We start from the raw sequence: 19,323 nt of genomic DNA on the forward strand, positions 1-19,323 counted from the left end.
ACCTCGTCTCGACTGTCAATCATCCACCGTCTACCAACCCTGATAAAATCTATAGGCCACATTTTCCTTCTTAATAACTCTGTGACTGTCTGGACATTAAAGCAGCTGTCAGGTGTGCTGCGCCAAGCTAAATTGCCCCCCCCCCCAAAAAAAAAAGTTTTATCACCAACCGCCACTGGTGAGGTCCACTGTTGGATAGATAGGTAAACATACACACACACACACACACACACACACACACACACACACTTTTCCACAGCTAAACCTACTCAAAAACGCACACTAATCATGCGATTTGTGCCCTGAAGAATCAGCTGACCTAAACAGTCAGAGGAGGCTGGTCGGTCCTGATCGACTGCACTTGAGACTCCTTCTCAAAATGACTTACTCCTCTTGTGATTGAGTCCAGCAGTCAGCAAAGGTGGCAAGAATAAAGGAGACAAGCTGTGTACTATTTCTCGGAAGGACCACACCTATTTATTTTTAAACATCTTTCCTGTGAATCTGTTGCATATTGCTGCTGGGTATTTTGTACTTTAAAAAAAATCACATAATGAACCAAATTATTGTTAGGTTTGTTGTTATTAAACGATCTCTCTCCTTCTGTCCTTCTGTAGGATCTCTTCAGTAAGTCTGATCCCTTTTTGGAAATCTATCGCATTAATGATGATGAAACAGAGCAGCTTGTGCACAGAACTGAGGTGAGCTCGACATTTCCTCTTCTGCGTGTCCACCAGTCACCTCCCAGAAACCAGTTTATCTTTTTGCATCATGTCAAATTTCTTTTCCTGTCTCAACAGGTCATTAAAAATAACCTGAACCCTGTGTGGGAGCCATTTAAAGTGTCCCTCATATCCCTGTGCAGCTGCGACGAAGACCGGAAACTCAAGGTAGATAGTCAGATTCCTTTGGTGCAGCAGGGATTATGACATCATTATAACATTTCTGTATGAATAGAGATGAAGAGGAAATAAAGGAAATGTTTGTACATGATGACATGCTGGTGTTCCAGTTCAGATGTAGAACACATGAGGCAGCACCATCGCATGGGCATGCGAAGTGTGTGACAGCACAGGCCTGCAATCCTTTGATTTTTTTTCCTTTGAAAGACAGTACTAGTAAAAGTCATAGCTGACACTGTGCATGCTGATTCTACTTGTTAAAATGTATTGCACCAGATTACACGTGCAGTAGAACTAGAATAGCTGTGTGGTGTGACTGTGATTCATGCGCATGCATGTCAATGAGCAGGGCCTCGCACCCCCGGCTGTGGCCCTGACATGAGGGCATGTGTTGCGAAGCCGAACCACAGCTATGCTGTTATTTGCCATAACACACAACCTTGAATATTGTATTGGTTTTATAAATTAATTTTATAAAGAAATCTATAAATATTATTTAGAATATGTTTTTAATGCTGACAATTTCTTCCACCAAAAAATGTAGTTCCACTGAAAGTGGCTTGCTGCTATGAAACTGTAGCGAATTGAGGGGACAGCCGGGAACCACCACAGCCGGGACATGAACCCGGATCTCCCCAACTATGGGTGACTATGTTAACCAGTCAGCTAAAGTGTCTAACACGTTAGCAAAGGGCTAGCGAGTCCACATCCGTGATCGTTACGCTACCCCTTCTCCTTCGGGAAGTGTGTACCCACACTTCAGCATATCAGCTCCCCCACGCCTCTGGGCGTACGCACTTCCGATGGCCTCACGGTCTCACCATCCCACTTCTGACACCAGTGTAGTGAATTCAGGGGGCAGCCGAGAAGCGAACCCGGGTCTCCCGCATCATGGGCGACTGTGCTAACCAGTCAACTAAAGGGTCTGAACCGTTAGCCAAGGGCTAGCAACACTACACATCCGACCATTCATCCAGCGTCCAACATCTGACCATTACTGAGAGAGCACCGATGGGCACCATCAAAACAATCGCACCCTTTTTTTTTTTTTTTTTTAATTTCTGATTTTTCCCTTTTTTCTCCTCATTTAGTGGCCAATTGATCCCTATTTTAATTCAAACACCCACCCTCGTATTGCATGCGTTCGCCAACTGAATCTCTCCGGCCGGCAGTCTCGAAGGAGACGCCTCCCCACTTTCGTGACAAGGCGAATCCAAGCCGAACCACTGTTTTTTCGACACACACAGAGACGCATTCACATGACGAACACAAGCCGACTCCGCCCCCCTCCCGAAGACAGCGTTGCCAATGATTGCTGCTTCATCGAGTCCGGCCATAGTCGGATCTGACGAGACCGGGGCACGAACCCCGGTCCCCAGTGGGCAACTGCATCGACACCAAGCCGATGCTTAGACCGCTACGCCACCGCGGACCCCAAACAATCGCATCCTTTGAATTAGTCTCAGTCGACTGCCCTCATTTGGAGCAAAGTAAGAGGGTCATGGGTACATACTTGTACTAGGTAGAACACTTTACCCACTATGCGCAGGCTTACTCAGCCAGAAATAAGTCTGGAAAGATGGCCACCGAAACAATCTTCCCAGATTTTATTCCACACTTTGGATATCCTGAAAAACTCCATCATGAACAGGGGTGTGAATTTGAAGAGCAGCAGCAGCCAGCACCAGCTTGCCGGCATGTCTCATTCATGGACAACACCATATCATCTGCAGGGTAATCCTGTGGAGCGACTAAACTGCACCTTGCTGCAGATGCTCCGTACCCCTCAAGATGACAAGAAAACTGATTGGAAAGAACATCTACCACACATAGTACATGCTTATAACTGTACTAAGCATGATGCTACAGGGTACTCTCCATTCTTTCTGTTGTATGGAAGGCACCCATGGTTGCCATTCGATCTGATATTCAATCTTCAGCCTGAAAATGAGACACAGACACACCAGACTTTTGCACAAAAGTGGGCAACAAAGATGCAAGAAGCCTACAGAGTTGCTTCTGAAAACAGCCAGAAGTCTTCTGAGAAAGGGAAGTACTACGACAGACTTGCAACAGGGACAACTGTTCAACCAAAAGACTGGGTTCTCGTAAGGAATCTATCTGAGAGAGGTGGTCCCAGGAAACTTTGCTCCTACTGGGAGAAGATGGCGCATCGGGTAGTCGAAAGAGTTAGAGATGGACCTGTCTACAGAATTCATCCTGGAACTGGTGACAAGTCATTGCGTGTGTTACATCGAAGCCTTTTACTGCCTTTGAATGACTTACCTCTGGAGCCAGATGTTCCTGAAGATCCTGTGAAGAGAAAAGACAAGCAAAAGAAAACAAAACCTGTGGAGAATGTGGAACAGGATATGGAAAGCTCTGATGGAGAGGAGTGGTACTATCCTCATCAGCTTACTACTCCTGATAGACAGATCTATCCCAGATCACAAAGACCTGCAACAAAACAAAACACAAGGCTTAGCGTCAGTGCAGAAGATTTCTATCCAGAAAGAGCCCAGGAGGAACGATGAGAAGCTGTTGAGGAAGAGGACTTATACCTCAGTCCGGTCAGACGTCACCTGCAGGACAGGACGAAGCTGACAATAATGAGGAACCAAGGGCTTGAAGAAGATCAAGACAACGAAGAAGATCTGCAAGGAATGTAAGGCCAAGAAAAATGTTGACTTACGATGCACTTGGTCAGCTAACATACACACAAAGTTACATCAGTTGAGTTCAAGCTCTTCAAGTGCCAGCAAATCCAGTGACTTACCCAAGTGTCCATCAAACCCCCTGGTTGCAAATGGTACATGTATGGACATGACTGACATAAAGAAGAGACACTGACATAGTGTAGATACCAGGAGACATCTAAGAAAAAACAGGAGAGAGTGTAGAGGACTGGAAAATATTGGGTTATAAAAACAGACACCCCTCTATTTCATTTTTTAGTTTCTTTTCTTAATTTATGGTTATTTACTTACCAGATTCATTTTCACAATTAACCGATTAGATCTGCAGTCTAGTTTAGGTGCTATTACACAGGTAGTCCTGTAGATGGACTACACTGCCAAATGGAGGGTCTCTGGTTCGGGTTCAGCATTGAGAGATGCCAGAACATTCTACACACCTGCATGTGTCGGGTTTCCGTTTGTTTGCTCAGGTTCGTGAAGTGTGAAACTCATTAAAATCATTCTCATGTTATCCAATGCGTAGACTAGTTCACAAGCTGTTGTAGTGAATTCTAGTAGAAACTGTTAGTGATGTGAATCGCGGTAAAAATGTTTTTAATCGGTGAGCGAATTTCAGTATGCTAGCTAGCTAACAGTGTTACTAGCAAAGCATGCTAGCAAATTAGCCATTATGTGGCAGAATGGTGTAGCTGTGGTTTAAGTTGTAGAAGTAGAATGTTGAGTGTTTTGGAAGAATTATTTTGATTTTTAGATTGGTTGGTGTTCTGTTGTGCAGCTTGGTCGATGTACTGTTGTGCAGCTGGTTGGTGTTCTGTTGTGCAGCTTGGTCGGTGTACTGTTGTGCAGCTGGTTGGTGTTCTGTTGTGCAGCTTGGTCGGTGTACTGTTGTGCAGCTAGTTGGTGTTCTGTTGTGCAGCTTGGTCGGTGTACTGTTGTGCAGCTGGTTGGTGTTCTGTTGTGCAGCTTGGTCGGTGTACTGTTGTGCAGCTGGTTGGTGTTCTGTTGTGCAGCTTGGTCGGTGTACTGTTGTGCAGCTGGTTGGTGTTCTGTTGTGCAGCTTGGTCGGTGTACTGTTGTGCAGCTAGTTGGTGTTCTGTTGTGCAGCTTGGTCGGTGTACTGTTGTGCAGCTGGTTGGTGTACTGTTGTGCAGCTTGGTCGGTGTACTGTTGTGCAGCTGGTTGGTGTACTTTTGTGCTGGGCACTGTTTTCTCGGTGGCCGGCGCAGGGTGGCATGTGGCCAGCAGGAGGTGCAGCATGCGTCGCGTGAATTTTGGTCAGGTCTAGCTCAGTAGGAGGCACAAAGTATGAGGTTGCTAATGTGTATGTGTGTGGTTAATTCAGTGGCGGTTGGTGTTACTTTTTTTGGGGGGGGCGCAATTTAGCTTGGCACAACACACCTGACAGCTGCTTTACTGTCCACACAGTCACAGTTATTAAGAAGGACAATGTAGCCCATAGATTTTATCAGGGTTCATAGACGGTGGATGATTGACAGTAGAGACGAGGCGTGGTAGTGGGTGTGAACATGATTGGCAGCCACGAGAATTACCAATTCACTGCCAATAGAAGTGGGAGTGTCCTGTGCCCCATGGGAAAATCTGAAGAAACCAATCAGACAGCAGCCTCAGGTCACCTGCTTGCCATGAGTTTGAGGGCTTACATAAGGCAGTGTTTCCCAACCCAGTCCTCAGCAACCCCTATCCTGCAGATTTTCTTTGCAACCCTGAATAGGTACCTGTTTGTAGTTATTCAACCAATCAGCAATGAATTGTGTCAGATGTTGCACATCTTGCATAATTAAGTGCTGTGAGCTGATTGGTTGAGTAAGTACAAGCAGGGCTACCTGTGCAGGGTTACAATGAAAATCTGCAGATAGGTGTTCCTTGAGGACTGGGTTGGGAAACGCTGATATAAGGTATGGTTTGGCCGGTGCCCTTCACCCAGGAAGTATATGTATTCAGACAGAAATCAACCAAATACCATTTGAACCAGTATTTAATGCTGCTGACAGGCGCTCACAGACTGAAAACACTTTTATTTCATCATTATTTGCATTATACAGCTAAATTATATTTAACATGTTTAAGTAGATTTTCATCTCCAGCGCCCTGTACTGGCCAGCCGCCCCTGGTGTTCATTAGAAATTAATGTGTTTATGTTCAATTAAGTCACTGTCATGATAAAGGAGAGACAAATGGTACTAATGTTTTGTACGACGTGTTTGTTTATTTCCATTGCATTCGGGTTTGATGGTTTAGGATTGTGTTTGTTGATTGGTGGACTTTTCTCATGGATACTTGCCCGTAGTGTTTGATTTTACATGTTTAATTAAAGCCAGAACATTCTACACATCTGCATGTGTCGGACTCCCATTTGTTTGCCCAGGTGCCACTTCCCTTTTGAGACAACCAAGTGTTGCACTCCAAGCAATAAAGTGGAAACAAATGTTACTAGCATGTAAATTAGCTTAACTAGTAACACTTGTCAATTAACGCTTTGTTCCACCAAAAACAACATTTATAAAATAACATAATATAGGAAACATAAAGGACACTGGTAAATACTGCTAGCATTCAGTATTATTTTTCTTAGTCTATGTTCATCTTTACAGTGCCGCTTATTGTACAGTTAAAGAAGAAGACGTGTTGTGGATTTATGTGAGCTTTAGCGTCAGATGAGCTTGATCACTTCACTGGTGGTGTCTCGCTGTGTGTCTCGGTCAGGCTGTTTGGGTATTTAATAGATATTAAGAAACAGACCTAGGACAGTCGTTGAAATCAGCTGTTTCTGACATCAGCTGTTAGACGTGGAATAATAATACAGGTGAAGTGCTGTGACGTTACAGTAAATAACCGACGGTTCTTGGCCAAGCAGATTCCTGGATTACAAACGATGGGGGCAGTGTGGCTCAGGAGGTAGAGCGGGCCGTACTCGGAATGCCGCTGGTTTGATCCACGGCTCGAGAGCGTGTCGAAGTGTCCTTGAGCAAGACACTGAACCCCTTACTGCTCCTGATGAGCAGGTTGGCGCCTTGCATGGCAGCCTCCGCCATCTGTGTGCGAATGTGTGTGTGAATGGCTGAATGTGAGGCGTACACTGTAAAGCACTTTGAGTGGTCGTAGACTGGAAAAGCGCTGTATAAATGCAGACCATTTACCGTTTAGAAAGAAAGCCACTTTATTTTTGTCAATGAACAGTTGTTCGGTTGCGGTGGCAGTCTGCTGTAAGAGGCTGACCATGTTAGCCGCCTTGAGGGCAGCTTCAATAGGATTGCATAATCAGTTCTGTATCTTTGTGAGGCAATAACACAGCATCTCTTCACAGAGGTCTAGATGACCCGAAGGCCATTGTTTCCTGCATGTTTACACAAATTCACAGGGAAGTAGTCACACTGTTGTGTCTGTGTCATAGTGCCTAGTGTGGGATTACGACTCCAGGGGCAAACACGACTTCATTGGAGAGTTCTACGCCACCTTCAGGGAAATGCAGAAGATCTCCAGTGGGAACAAGGTCAGCCAATGTAATCTTCCAGCGAGTGTCAGTACCAATATATATCTAATTTTCCTCTGGTGAAATCTGTCACCCGTGACAGAAAACTCATTATTCTGGTTACATGACCTGCTGCCAGCTGCAGCTTTCACATTGGTTATATCCTTTGTTGAACTGGTATCTTCAAGGTCTCATGGGATTGTGTGAATCCAAAGTACAAACAGAAGAAGAAGCACTACAAAAACTCTGGAGTTGTCATCCTCAGTGAACTCAAGGTATGACCTCTGCCTTACAAACCCACCTTTACCAATCCACCATGTTTAATGGAACAGATAACCAGGGACCCAATCACACCACATATGTTGTGTTCAGAGCCTCATACATATTATGACACACAGATAAACATTTAGAGCAACAAATAATGTTTTAAATCTGAAGTAAATTATAAATATGTGGAAACTTGTCACTGTGCTTACCAACTGTGCTATATTAATGAACTGTCAGCGTTGTCTTTTCTCTGTCTCGTTGTCACTTCCATTTACTGAACCATTCTCGAGTGTCTGTAATGACCTCCGTGCTGATAATTGGGCTGGGTTTGGGTTACTTTGTGTGAGGGTCGGGACGAGGACTTCATTTATTCATTCATCTTCAGCCGCTTCTCCGGGGTCGGGTCACGGTGGCAGCAAGCTAAGTAGGGCACTCCAGATGTCCCTCTCCCCAGCAATGCCCTCCAGCTTCTCCTGGGGGATCCCAAGGCGTTCCCAGGCCAGACTGGACATGTACTTCCTCCAGCGAGTTCTGGGTCTACCCCGGGGTCTCCTCCCAGTTGGACGTGCCCAGAAAACCTCCAAAGGAAGCTGCCCAGGAGGCATCCTGATCAGATGCCCAAACCATCTCAACTGGCTCCTTTCAACACGAAGGAGCAGCGGCTCTACTCCGAGCTCCCTCCGGACGTCCGAGCTCCTCCCCCTATCTCTAAGGCTGAGCCCAGACACCCTACGGAGGAAACTCCTTTCAGCCGCTTGTATCCGCGACACACCCTTTCAGTCCCTACCCAAAGCTCATGACCATAGGTGAGGGGTGGAACGAAGAATGACTGGTAAATTGAGAGCTTTGCCTTCCGGCTCAGCTCCCTCTTCACCACAATGGTCTGGTACAACATCCACACTACTGCTGATGCTGCACCAATCCTCCTGTCAATCTCGGCGGATTGACGGACGCAGACTTGCTCCAGTATTTTGCTATTTCAGTTAACTGGCAACATGGCCGGCATACTGACCTCATCCTGACACAGAGATCACAAGCTGCTCCGTTACCATTTACAGTGCAATTAAAATCCCCTTCAACTTTCATATCATTGCAGAATACATTTTTATTCAAAATTCCAGTTTGCCAAAATATGCAAATTTCACCCCTATGTAGGGCTGTCACGATCACGAAATTTTTGTTGACGATTAATTGTCATACAAGTAATCGCGATTAACGATTTAATTGTCTTTTTTCTTCTTTTTTTGTTGTTGCTCCCTCCCTTTTCTCCCCAATTGTACTTGGCCAATTACCCCACTCTTTCGAGCCGTCCTGGTCGCTGCTCCAGCCCCTCTGCCGATCCGGGGAGGGCTGCAGACTACCACATGTCTCCTCCGAGACATTTCTTTGGCTGTTTACCACGTTACACTGTCTGTTAACGTGCACCATCTGTACTGTCACGTTTATATTCAGACACTCGTCTGAAAGCTTCAGGAACACACGGTTGCCGGGATGGAACTGCGGCGGTGGCTGTTTTCGGGTGGTGAATCCGTAGATGGCTTTTTACATTTGTGGTATTAGCGCTTTTGACCGCCACTTTTTTGCTGCAAATCCGACAAATCCCCTCCTCCAAGTTATCAGGCTCTCCTTTTTCATCTGGCTTAAAACCACCATGTGCCCACAGTGGTGCTGCGGTGCTTTGCAACTACGTCCCTGATGTTAACGTCAACACATGCGCGTCCAAATGCAGTCGTCGAGTATTGTAGAATATTACAGAATATTATAGAATAAGCGTCTCAAGATAAACAGTTTGTTGGCGCTAATTCACCGCTCATGTGCCAGGGGCGCAACACGGTGACGTCATTAAAAGAACGCCGGTCATACAACAACGGTGGAAAACAAAGTAGAACTAGTGATGGAAATATGACGTTTCTGTTCGTTTCATCCAGCTGTTTTTATACAAATGAATGGAAGCGATTCTGACGGTTATGCGGAATGATCACGGTCAGGTCAAATGACCGCGGTCAGGTGATTATGTAATAATTGTGACGCGCTACTCATATGCACAACCAGAGTCTGTGTAATGCCCAGAAGTCCATCTATAAAAACACTGTGGCTTTCTTGACTGTTTGCCACCGAGAGGTTTGTTGAGGAGGCTTTGCAGATATGTTGACATGCATTAGAACATTTTTCTTGCCGTCATGTACAGGCGAGGGCTTTGTTGAATTAACATTACATTTAATGATTCGGTGCTGCTGATACATTGCAGACATTCGCCTTCGTTGTTGGGGGTTGCTTTAAACATGTCTCTTTCTTCCTGGCAGCTCCACAGAGTGTACTCCTTCCTGGACTACATCATGGGAGGATGCCAGATCCACTTTACGGTAAATTGAGCATGCTGTGTTCAGAAACCCGTCATCTTCACTCAGCAGCTTGTCACCACACTAGCCCTCAAAGAACATGTGACTCGCCCACTGCACCCCAGTTCCTTACGTATTCAAGTGTGTCTGCTCTGGTTCAGGTGTTGAGGAATATACTAGACCTCGTGCTGGATTGCTGTACTGATCATTAACTCTGCTGATCCATTAGCATCATATTCGAGAGCCGAGTTGTGTTTCAACATATTCTAAATGGGAGACTTAACATGCTAGTCAGGCTGTTTGCATCTGTGGAACATCCCCCTGATGGCGCTCTGTAGGAGTTTATCCATGTGTGCTGGTCGCTTTCTTGCCATGGGCTGCTCCTTCAGAATTAATTTAAATGTTTCACCAACTCCGGCCCTTTGGTTTGCCCTCCACGCTACTACCACTCACTCCCCAACTGGATTTCTGAGTCAATGAATATTAATCGTGGGGACCGCTGCGGTTGATGCGGCTCCTCGGTGCTGCTGCCTGGATGTATGTGGGTGCAGGAGACGTTTGGATGTTTGTGGGTGTGAAGACTGTATTTGTTTGCAGAGCTGGTTCCGTTCTGCAGATGAAATACATCAATGCAACGATGCACATTTAAAAACTCCTCTTTATAAATCGATAGTTGGTAATCATAAAGTCAAGTTGTTCTTGTGTGTGTTTGGTTACCTATTGGATTTACGGGGACCTTGTTGTCCCCACACATTTCAGAAAGTGTGGACCTTTGTGCGAGGTGTCGCTCCTCACTTCTTTAAGGGTCTGTTTTAGGGTTAGGATGTAGGGTTTTTTTTTTTTTTTAATTCCCCTTTTTTTTCTATCCAGTTGTACTTGGCCAGTTACCCCACTCTTCCAAGCCGTCCTGGTCTCTGCTCCACCCCCTCTGCTGATCCAAGGAGGGCTGCAGACTACCACATGCCTCCTCCCATACATGTGGAGTCACCAGCCGCTTCTTTTCACCTGACAGTGAGGAGTTTCACCAGAGGGACGTAGCGCGTGGGAGTATCACACTATTCCCGCCAGTTCCCCCTCCCCCCTGAACAGGCGTCCCGACCGACCAGAGGAGGCGCTAGTGCGGCGACCAGGACACATACCCACATCTGGCTTCCCACTCGCAGACACAGCCAATTGTGTCTGTAGGAATGCCCGACCAAGCCGGAGGTAACATGGGGATTCGAACTGGTGATCCCTGTGTTGGGGACACATTCATCTTTACCAACAACTGACATCAGATATCTTATCTAACGGAAGGTTGTTTTGGCCAAATACAGACCAGAAATAAAGACCAGAAATACAGACCAGAAATAGAGTCAACTTGAATGTTGATTTGCTTCCCACAGTTGCCTGAATACCTCGATGTTGTGGTGGAGTCATCAGGCGTGGGGATCATCTAAAAATTCCTACAATACTCATACGATATTGTGGTTCTTAATCTTTTGCTGCCCACCAAATTGTGTGATTGTATGTTATTTAGAATATTGTTTAATATGCTGCAATAGATTGTTTCAGTGGAGAAGAATATTAGGGCACCTGAACATATTAAAGGTATTTATATTTCTCCGTCAGTGTAAATGACCATGATTTAATTACTCTCTAAAGTTGAAGCCTATTACAAATTCTGAGTCACTTTCCCAGGACCTTTTTGTCCTTTTTAATTAGATCTGTGGTGGTGTGTGTCTGCTGTCTCCATTAAAGCCTTAAATATTAAATGTTAGACAGCTGTAAAAAGAAAGTGATATAATACTCCATGAATCATCCTCATTCTCATAATATGTAGTCGGACATTTCACTCACTCTCCTCTGCAGTGTTAAGTAGTTTGGCAAGCAGCCAAGACAAAAACACACACACACACAGGGATGCCATGTTTGATTCAGAGTTTTAGATAACTTTTCCCTCCACTCTCATCATGTATGCACTTCCTTGTCGCATGCTGCTTGGTGGTTTTTATTAGGTGGCGATTGATTTCACAGCTTCCAACGGAGACCCGAGGAACAGCTGCTCCCTGCATTACATCAACCCTTACCAGCCCAACGAGTACCTGAAGGCTCTGATTGCAGTAGGGGAGATCTGCCAGGACTATGACAGGTACGCCAACCTCACATCTCAGTTCAAACTCTTACGTACCTGCAGAACTCGTACATCTCTACGGTGAGGAAGATCACCCAGGGCCACGTCAAGTCTCACAAATCCCTGCTACGGAAATGCAACATCAATTCAAATGTCTGTTTCAATAATTATGTTCAGCAATCCCTAACAAGGCTGATGATGGCAGCACGGTGGCCCAGTGGTCAGCACTGTTGCGTCACAGCAAGAAGGTCCTGGGTTCGAACCCCAGGCCGTCCCAGGTCTTCTGTGAGGAGTTTGCATGTCCTCCCCGTGTCTGCGTGGGTTTGCTCTGGGTGCTCCGGTTTCCTCCCACCATCAAAAATACATGCATGTTAGGGTTAATACTCCTGCCTGTGCCCCTGAGCAAGGCAGTGGAAAGAAGAACTGGATTTGGTTGCAGCTGCCCACTGCTCCTATACAACACGATGGGTTACATGCAGAGAACACATTCGTTGTAAAAATACAATGATAAAATAAAGTGGCTTTAAAAAAAAAACCTCAAACTGCTGAACATCAACCCCCCACCTCAACATGTATTTTGCCCTGAAATGTCACTTTTACTGCATGAAGACTTACATTTCAAAAACCACCTTCCTCTATGTAGACACATCCATGGGCGCCTTAACCAGGGGCGTCAATTGGGTATGGCTGCCTGGTCAGTGTGAAATAATATATTTCAGTTACACATTTCTCTGTGTTTTAAATGACCCTGTTACTGTAGCAAAATCATTCATTGCACGAAGTAGAATAAAATCGAGTGAATCGGCACCTCACTCAGCTCAACTCCCGTCTTTTGGTCGTCACTGACTCAATAGTGAGAGTAGCTGTCTCTCTCTCTCCCTCTCCCCCCTCTCTCCCCCTCTCTCTCTACGCATGTGTCCCGTGTGTTGCTACCTGACGCGGCGCCAGAAACAGAGGAAGAAGAGCGTGTGGACTGTGTAGCTAGCTAATAACTGTAGCATATGCAATGGAGGACTGAAATTAAACGAAAACTCTCAAGGGGAGAGCTTCTTAAAATCCCAAATGAGTCGGGAAGGCTTCGTTATGGAAACAGTAATAGTCTAACTTGTTTTAACTGTTGCCTTGATCAGGTTCAGTTGGCGGAGATGGTTTGTGAACTGTTACTCGGCCATGTTCATTTGGCAAAGAGTGGATTATTGAACCGTTGCCATGTCGAGTTATTCGGTGGGTGACGTTTCACTGCTTTACTGGAACTGCTGTGAACAGGTAAGATGAAAAAGTGGTTTATTGTTATTATACTGCTGTGCTGTTCTGATGGCCGCCGTGCCTAGCTAGCAGAGTGTAGGCTACTACGAGCCTCTGTGCTGCTGGTTTGGACCACTGTGCGTAAGAAGTAGCCTAATTAGTTGGTTTGGTTTTCTGTGATTTATTTGTATTTCTGTATGCTGGTTGTGGGTGTTGTTAGCTAAGCCTGTCTGAAGATGTAAGTGAACTGGTGCCGTTAAGTGTCCCATTTCAAGAGCATGACGACTTCTGAAAGTGTGATAGCATAGATATGGTTCAGTGCCCGGCGCCGGATGAAGCATTTGAAAGTATTTCAGTATGTGACTGTTGTATGGGTCAAATGTTGTGGTTTTGGTCTATTTAATGGAGCTTGTGAGCGCTCTACACGATATAATTCTTCACCGATTTGAATAAATGTGGCAAGAAAAAATACAGTGGTATATAACTATAATGCATGGAGTTATGTTGCACAAATACTTGTATCAGAACTTCTGACATAACCCTAAGATGTAATACTCATAGAAGCTTTAATGTGTGTAATCCCACCTAGGAATTTCACTCTAGATATCATAACCTGGGTCTATGTTGGAATCCTGGGTGTAGTGGGGTCACTGCCCCCCTAGCGTCCAGAGGCGCAAACTGCAACTCATCCAAAACGTATTCTGTATAAGACTGAAGGTTTGTTGACTCTTTCACAAGTAAGTTCTAAAATGTGTCAATGCCAAATGTTGAGAATTCATGTACTGTCAGAGGCTTAAGTCCCGGTAAGCCTGTGCATTAAGGCTCCCATGCACACACCCACAAAATTAAATGCCATTAATCACACTACAGGCAGCTTACTTTAAATATGTCTGACACTACTGCCAAGTGTCTCATGCGAACCTGTGTGTCCCCAGAGAAAATGAGAGTAAGTGAAATTGGCCTCTAGTTATTAGTTTTGCATTAGACAAAGCTCGGTGGCTGTCACGTGTTAGCCAAGCTGTCACAAAAGCCTGGACGAGGCGCTTTATTTTTCACGTGTCGGTCCCACTGTTCCAACAGTCTGTTAGAAAGATTGCGTGTTTGATTTGCAGGACAAAATATTGATCCAACTCTACTACTGCTACTGCTACTACTACTACTACTGCTACTACTACTACTGCTACTACTGCTATTACTTTTAGCTGCTTTTTAAGGGGTCGCTACAGCGGAGCGTCTGTTTCCGTCTCTTCCTGTCCTCTCTCACCACATCCCTCCTTCCATTGGTCATATCACTCCTGTTCTTCAGCAACTCCATTGGCTCCCTGTTAAATACCATATCAATCAATCAATCAATCAATCAGATTTTATTTGTATAGCACTTTTCATACAAACAAATGTAACACAAAGTGCTTCACACAATAAAACAATACCCCCACCCCCCCGCAAAAAAAAGTACAGGCAAATTTTATAAAAGTACAGACAAGTTTAAAACTGAGTTAGTAAAATAGATAAAAGTACCATAAACGTTGATTAATTAAAAGTAACAAAAGAGCAGAATATATAAAAACAGCAAAATATATAAAACACTCCCACACACACTATCAATTCAAATCAATTTTATTTGTATAGCCCAATATCACAAATTACAAATTTTCCTCAGCTGGTTTTAGAGCAACACAACATCCTGTCCTTAGACCTTCTCATCGGATGAGGAACAACTCCCTAAAAAAAAACCTTTAACAGGGAGAAAAAATAGGAAGAAACCTCAGGGAGAGCAACAGACAAGGGATCCCTCTCCCATGACGGACAGCGTGGAATAGATGTTGTGTTTACACAATTTACACAATACAACATTGAAAGAGGATAAGAGAATTATAATGGACTTATGAAATTTATGAAGAACATGATGCACAGGATGCCAAGCAGTGTCCAGACGCCATCGGAACAGTCCAGGACCCAAGCCACGTGACCAGCATTTTCATGTAAAAACAACTTAGGTGAGGAGAGGAAGGGCAGGCAGCGTCCAAGTGGCGACCACCATCACCACGGAGACCTGGGAGGAGAACCGACTGCACGTGCACACAAGGGAGACTCACATGACACCATTCAAACAGAAAAAGAGAAAGGAGGAGATATCATTCAGAGAGAGAGAAAAGACATGTGAGAGAAGAGAACAGTTTGCAATAGCCATTAGCCAAAATCAATTAAGACATCAACTAGTCATAATCTATACTCTGTAATCTATACTTGATAATCTGGTCGGCAGAACAGTGGTTGGTAAATTCATTGAGACAGAAAAACAACCTGCCATGCAGTACAGGTTGTGAAGCACTCAACTTAAAGGCAACTAATTGTAAGCTAAGGCAAAAAGATGAGTTTTAAGTTGGGATTTAAAGGACTCAGTAGACTCTGATGGTCTGATGGCAGCAGGCAGGTTATTCCACAAGAACAGGGCCCGATAGGAAAAGGCCCTGCTGCCACCAGCTGACTTCTTTTTAACTTGGGTACACACAGGAGCCCTGGGTTTTGAGAGTGGAGAGCTCGAGATGGAATGCACGGTTTAAGGAGATCAGACAGGTAAGATGGAGCAAGCCCATTTAGGATTTTTTAAGTCAGCAGATGCACCTTGAAGGCTAATCTAACATGGATAGGAAGCCAATGAAGGGAGGCAAGAATTGGTGTAATATGGTCAAATTTCCTAGTTTTAGTTAGGGTTCTAGCAGCAGCATTCTGAACCATCTGAAGACTTTTAGTACTAGCATGTGGCAGACCTGAGAACAGAACATTACAGTAATCAAGTCTGGATGAAACAAATGCTGCTATGAATTTAGCTGTAGGCTGTTTTAAAAAGTAAGGTTTTTAACCTGCTTTTAAATGTGTCCAGTGTGGGGGCCTCTCTCAGGTCCTCAGGCAGGGCGTTCCATCTACTTGCAGCATAAATAAAAAATGTAGCTTCCCCTGCTCTAGACCTGCACGAGGGATGGTTAAAAGACCACTGCCATTGGATCTGAGCGTTCTTGCTGGTTTGTAAGGAATTAACATGTCTTTTATATAGTGTAGTGCAAGACCATTTAGTGCTTTGTATACAATTAAAAGAATTTTAAAAATCAATTCTAGTTTTGACAGGGAGCCAAAATCGACTTCAAGATCCTGGTTCTCACCTGTAAGACCGTTAATAGTCTAGCTCCTTTGTATCTTCTCCAACTCCTTCATATCCACACGCCCTCCCGCACTCTCAGATCCTCTTCTGCTCTCCAACTCACTACATGATCGGGCCGCTTGACTACCATGGGGTCTAGAGCAGGGGTGGGGAGTCTTATCCAGAAAGGGCCAGTGTGGGTGGAGGTTTTTGTTCCAACCAAGCAGTTACACACCTGATCCCACTAATCAACCAGTAGAGTCTTTGCTGAGGAACTTGATTAGGAGACACAGGTGTGTAACTGCTTGGTTGGAAAAAAAACCTGCACCCACACCGGCCCTTTCTGGATAAGATTGCCCACCCCTGGTCTAGAGCCTTCAGTCACTTTGCCCCCCGCCTATGGACTCTCTCCCACAAGACATTCACAACATTGACTCTCTTTCAACCTTCAGATCCCATCTCAAAACGTACCATTCCAGACTGGCATATTCTTTGAGTTTTGTGCAGATGATGATTTTATACTGATCTGTTGTGTTAACTTTTTATTGTCTACCCTGCTTTGTTTTGATTTTATGCTGTCTGGTACAGTGCTGCTGGTTTTTTAACTGTGTTCTGTAAGGTGTCCTTGAATGCTCTGAAAGGCACCCACAAATAAAATGTATTATTATTATTATTTCTTTCATGTTTCCTGTTTTACATCCTGTAGAGCCGGGTCCAAACTATGGACCTGAGGCACTATAAGGCAGATGTCACTTGATTGACAGTACTCGTCGTAATATGTGGGCTGTAGGGCGATCTTCTGGACTGCACAGATGTTGATGTTTCCTGGGATACGGTTGGTGAACTTTTCCATTCCCTTCTTCATGAGCCCTAGAGCTCCGATGACCAGTGGTGTTGTTTCGGTCTTCATTCTCCACATCCTGTTGACTTCAGTCTCCAGGTCTTTGTACTTGGTCAGCTTCTCTGTGACTTTCACTGAGGTGTTTTTTTCGGATGGTGTTGCCATGTCGATGAGCATGCACCTCTTTTGCTTCCTGTCCCTGATAACGATGCCAGGCTTGTTGGCTTTTATCGCTCTGTCAGTGTGGATGGGCATGTCCCAGAGGATGGTGACATCATTGTTTTCAGTGACCGTTTTTGGCTGATGTTCGGACCACTTCTCAGTCGTCTTGATCTTGTAACTCCCGCAGATCTTCCAGTGCAGGTATGCTGCTGCTTTGTTGTGTCTGTACATGTACTCGATCTTTGCCAGTTCCGGGCAGCCTGAGACAATGTGGTCGATGGTTTCTTCGTACATTCCACAGATTCTGCATTTTGGGTCTGTTTCATCTTTGATGACGCGATGGTGGTAGGATCTGGTTGCCAGGTTCTGGTCTTGTGCAGCGATTATCAGGCTCTCCGTCTCTGCTTTCAGCCCGGTGCTCCTCAGCCATGGCTGTGTCTTTTGTTGGTCCATGTCTGTGTCTTTCATTCTTTTTGGGTACTTCCCGTTCATTGCTTTGTCCTCCCAGGTTTTTTGCAGTTGCCTCTGGCCATGCTGTTTTGCCTTCTACTTCACTCGTTTGGCGTAGATGGTAGTTGCCTCATTTTCTGTTGGTGGGGTTTCTGGGACATCAAGCTCTTTCTTGAATTGCGCATCCTCTTTGTTGATGGAGTAGATCTGATGTTTTACTATTTGGAAGAGTGGGTCATCTGTTTTTGTCAGGTATGCATCCAGCCCGATAGTGGTAGTCTTGAAGGTCAGTTTGAGTTGGACTAGGCCTCATCCTCCTGAAGCCCTTGGTAGGTACAGCCTGTCGACAGTACCTACCAAGTAGGTAATAATAATGATAAATAAAAAATATTAAATAAAATATATAAATATATAGATAAAAATATTAAATAAAAAAGCAATATTATTATTATTATCCATAAAACTCCTCTTTGGCCTTCCTCTTCTCCTCTTCCCTGGCAGCTCCATATTCAGCATCCTTCTCCCAGTATACCCAGCATCTCTCCTCCACACATGTCCAAACCATCTCAATCTTGTCTCTCTTGCTTTGTCTCCAAACCGTCCAACCTGAGCTGTCCCTCTAATATACTTGTTCCTAATCCTGTCCTTCTTCATCACTCCCAATGAAAATCTTATCATCTTCACCTCTGCCACCTCCACCTCCTGTCTTTTAATCAGTGCCACTGTCTCCAGACCATATAACATAGCTGGTCTCACTACCATCTTGTAAACCTTCCCTTTAACTCTTGCTGGTACCATTCTGTCACACATCACTCCTGACACTCTTCTCCACCCACTCCACCCTGCCTGCACTCTCTTCTTCACCTCTCTCCTGCGCTCCCCGTTACTTTGGACAGTTGACCCCAAGTATTTAAACTCATATGCCTTTGTCTCCGCCACTCCTTGCATCCTCACCATTCCACTGTCCTCCCTCTTGTTCATGCATATGTATTCCGTCTTGCTCCTACTGACTTTCATTCCTCTTCTCTCCAGTGCATACCTCCACCTCTCAAGGCTTTCCTCAACCTGCACCCTACTATCGCTACAGATCACAATGTCATCTGCAAACATCATCGTCCATGGAGACTCCTGCCTGATCTCGTCCGTCAACCTGTCCATCACCATTACAAAGAAGAAAGGGCTCAGAGCCGATCCTTGATGTAATCCCACCTCCACCTTGAACCCATCTGTCATTCCAACTGCACACCTCACCACTGTCACACTTCCCTCATACATATCCTGCACCAATCCTACATAATTCTCTGCCACTCCTGACTTCCTCATACAATACCACACCTCCTCTCTCGGCACCCTGTCATATGCTTTCTCTAAATCCACAAAGACACAATGTACCTCCTTCTGGCCTTCTCTATACTTCTCCATCAACACTCTCAAAGCAAACATCACATCTGTGGTGCTCTTTCCTGGCATGAAACCATACTGCTGCTGCTGATCATCACCTCTCCTCTTAACCTAGCTTCTATTACTCTTTCCCAAATCTTCATGCTGCTACAGTTCTGGATGTCATGCTTATTCTTGAAAATCGGTACCAGTATGCTTCCTCTCCACCCCTCAGCCATCCTCACTTTCCAAGATTGTGTTAAACAATCTAGTTAAAAACTCCACTGCCATCTCTCCTA

The 19,323-nt window shown here is 45.0% G+C and overlaps 1 protein-coding gene across 2 annotated transcripts in view; it reads left to right on the forward strand.

The window, feature by feature from the left end:
- cpne7 (copine VII) overlaps positions 1-19,323 on the forward strand; it is a 103,499-nt gene that overhangs the window by 37,819 nt on the left and 46,357 nt on the right. For both annotated transcript variants that reach the window (XM_056278127.1, XM_056278128.1), the window contains exons 5-10: positions 618-701; positions 801-890; positions 7,011-7,109; positions 7,277-7,363; positions 9,659-9,718; positions 11,692-11,825. In XM_056278127.1, the coding sequence (XP_056134102.1) occupies positions 618-701; positions 801-890; positions 7,011-7,109; positions 7,277-7,363; positions 9,659-9,718; positions 11,692-11,825 (554 nt within the window). The remainder of the gene's footprint in view (positions 1-617; positions 702-800; positions 891-7,010; positions 7,110-7,276; positions 7,364-9,658; positions 9,719-11,691; positions 11,826-19,323) is intronic.

The sequence above is a fragment of the Lampris incognitus genome, chromosome 4, assembly GCF_029633865.1.
Source record: "Lampris incognitus isolate fLamInc1 chromosome 4, fLamInc1.hap2, whole genome shotgun sequence".
Classification (NCBI taxonomy): Eukaryota; Metazoa; Chordata; class Actinopteri; order Lampriformes; family Lampridae; genus Lampris; species Lampris incognitus.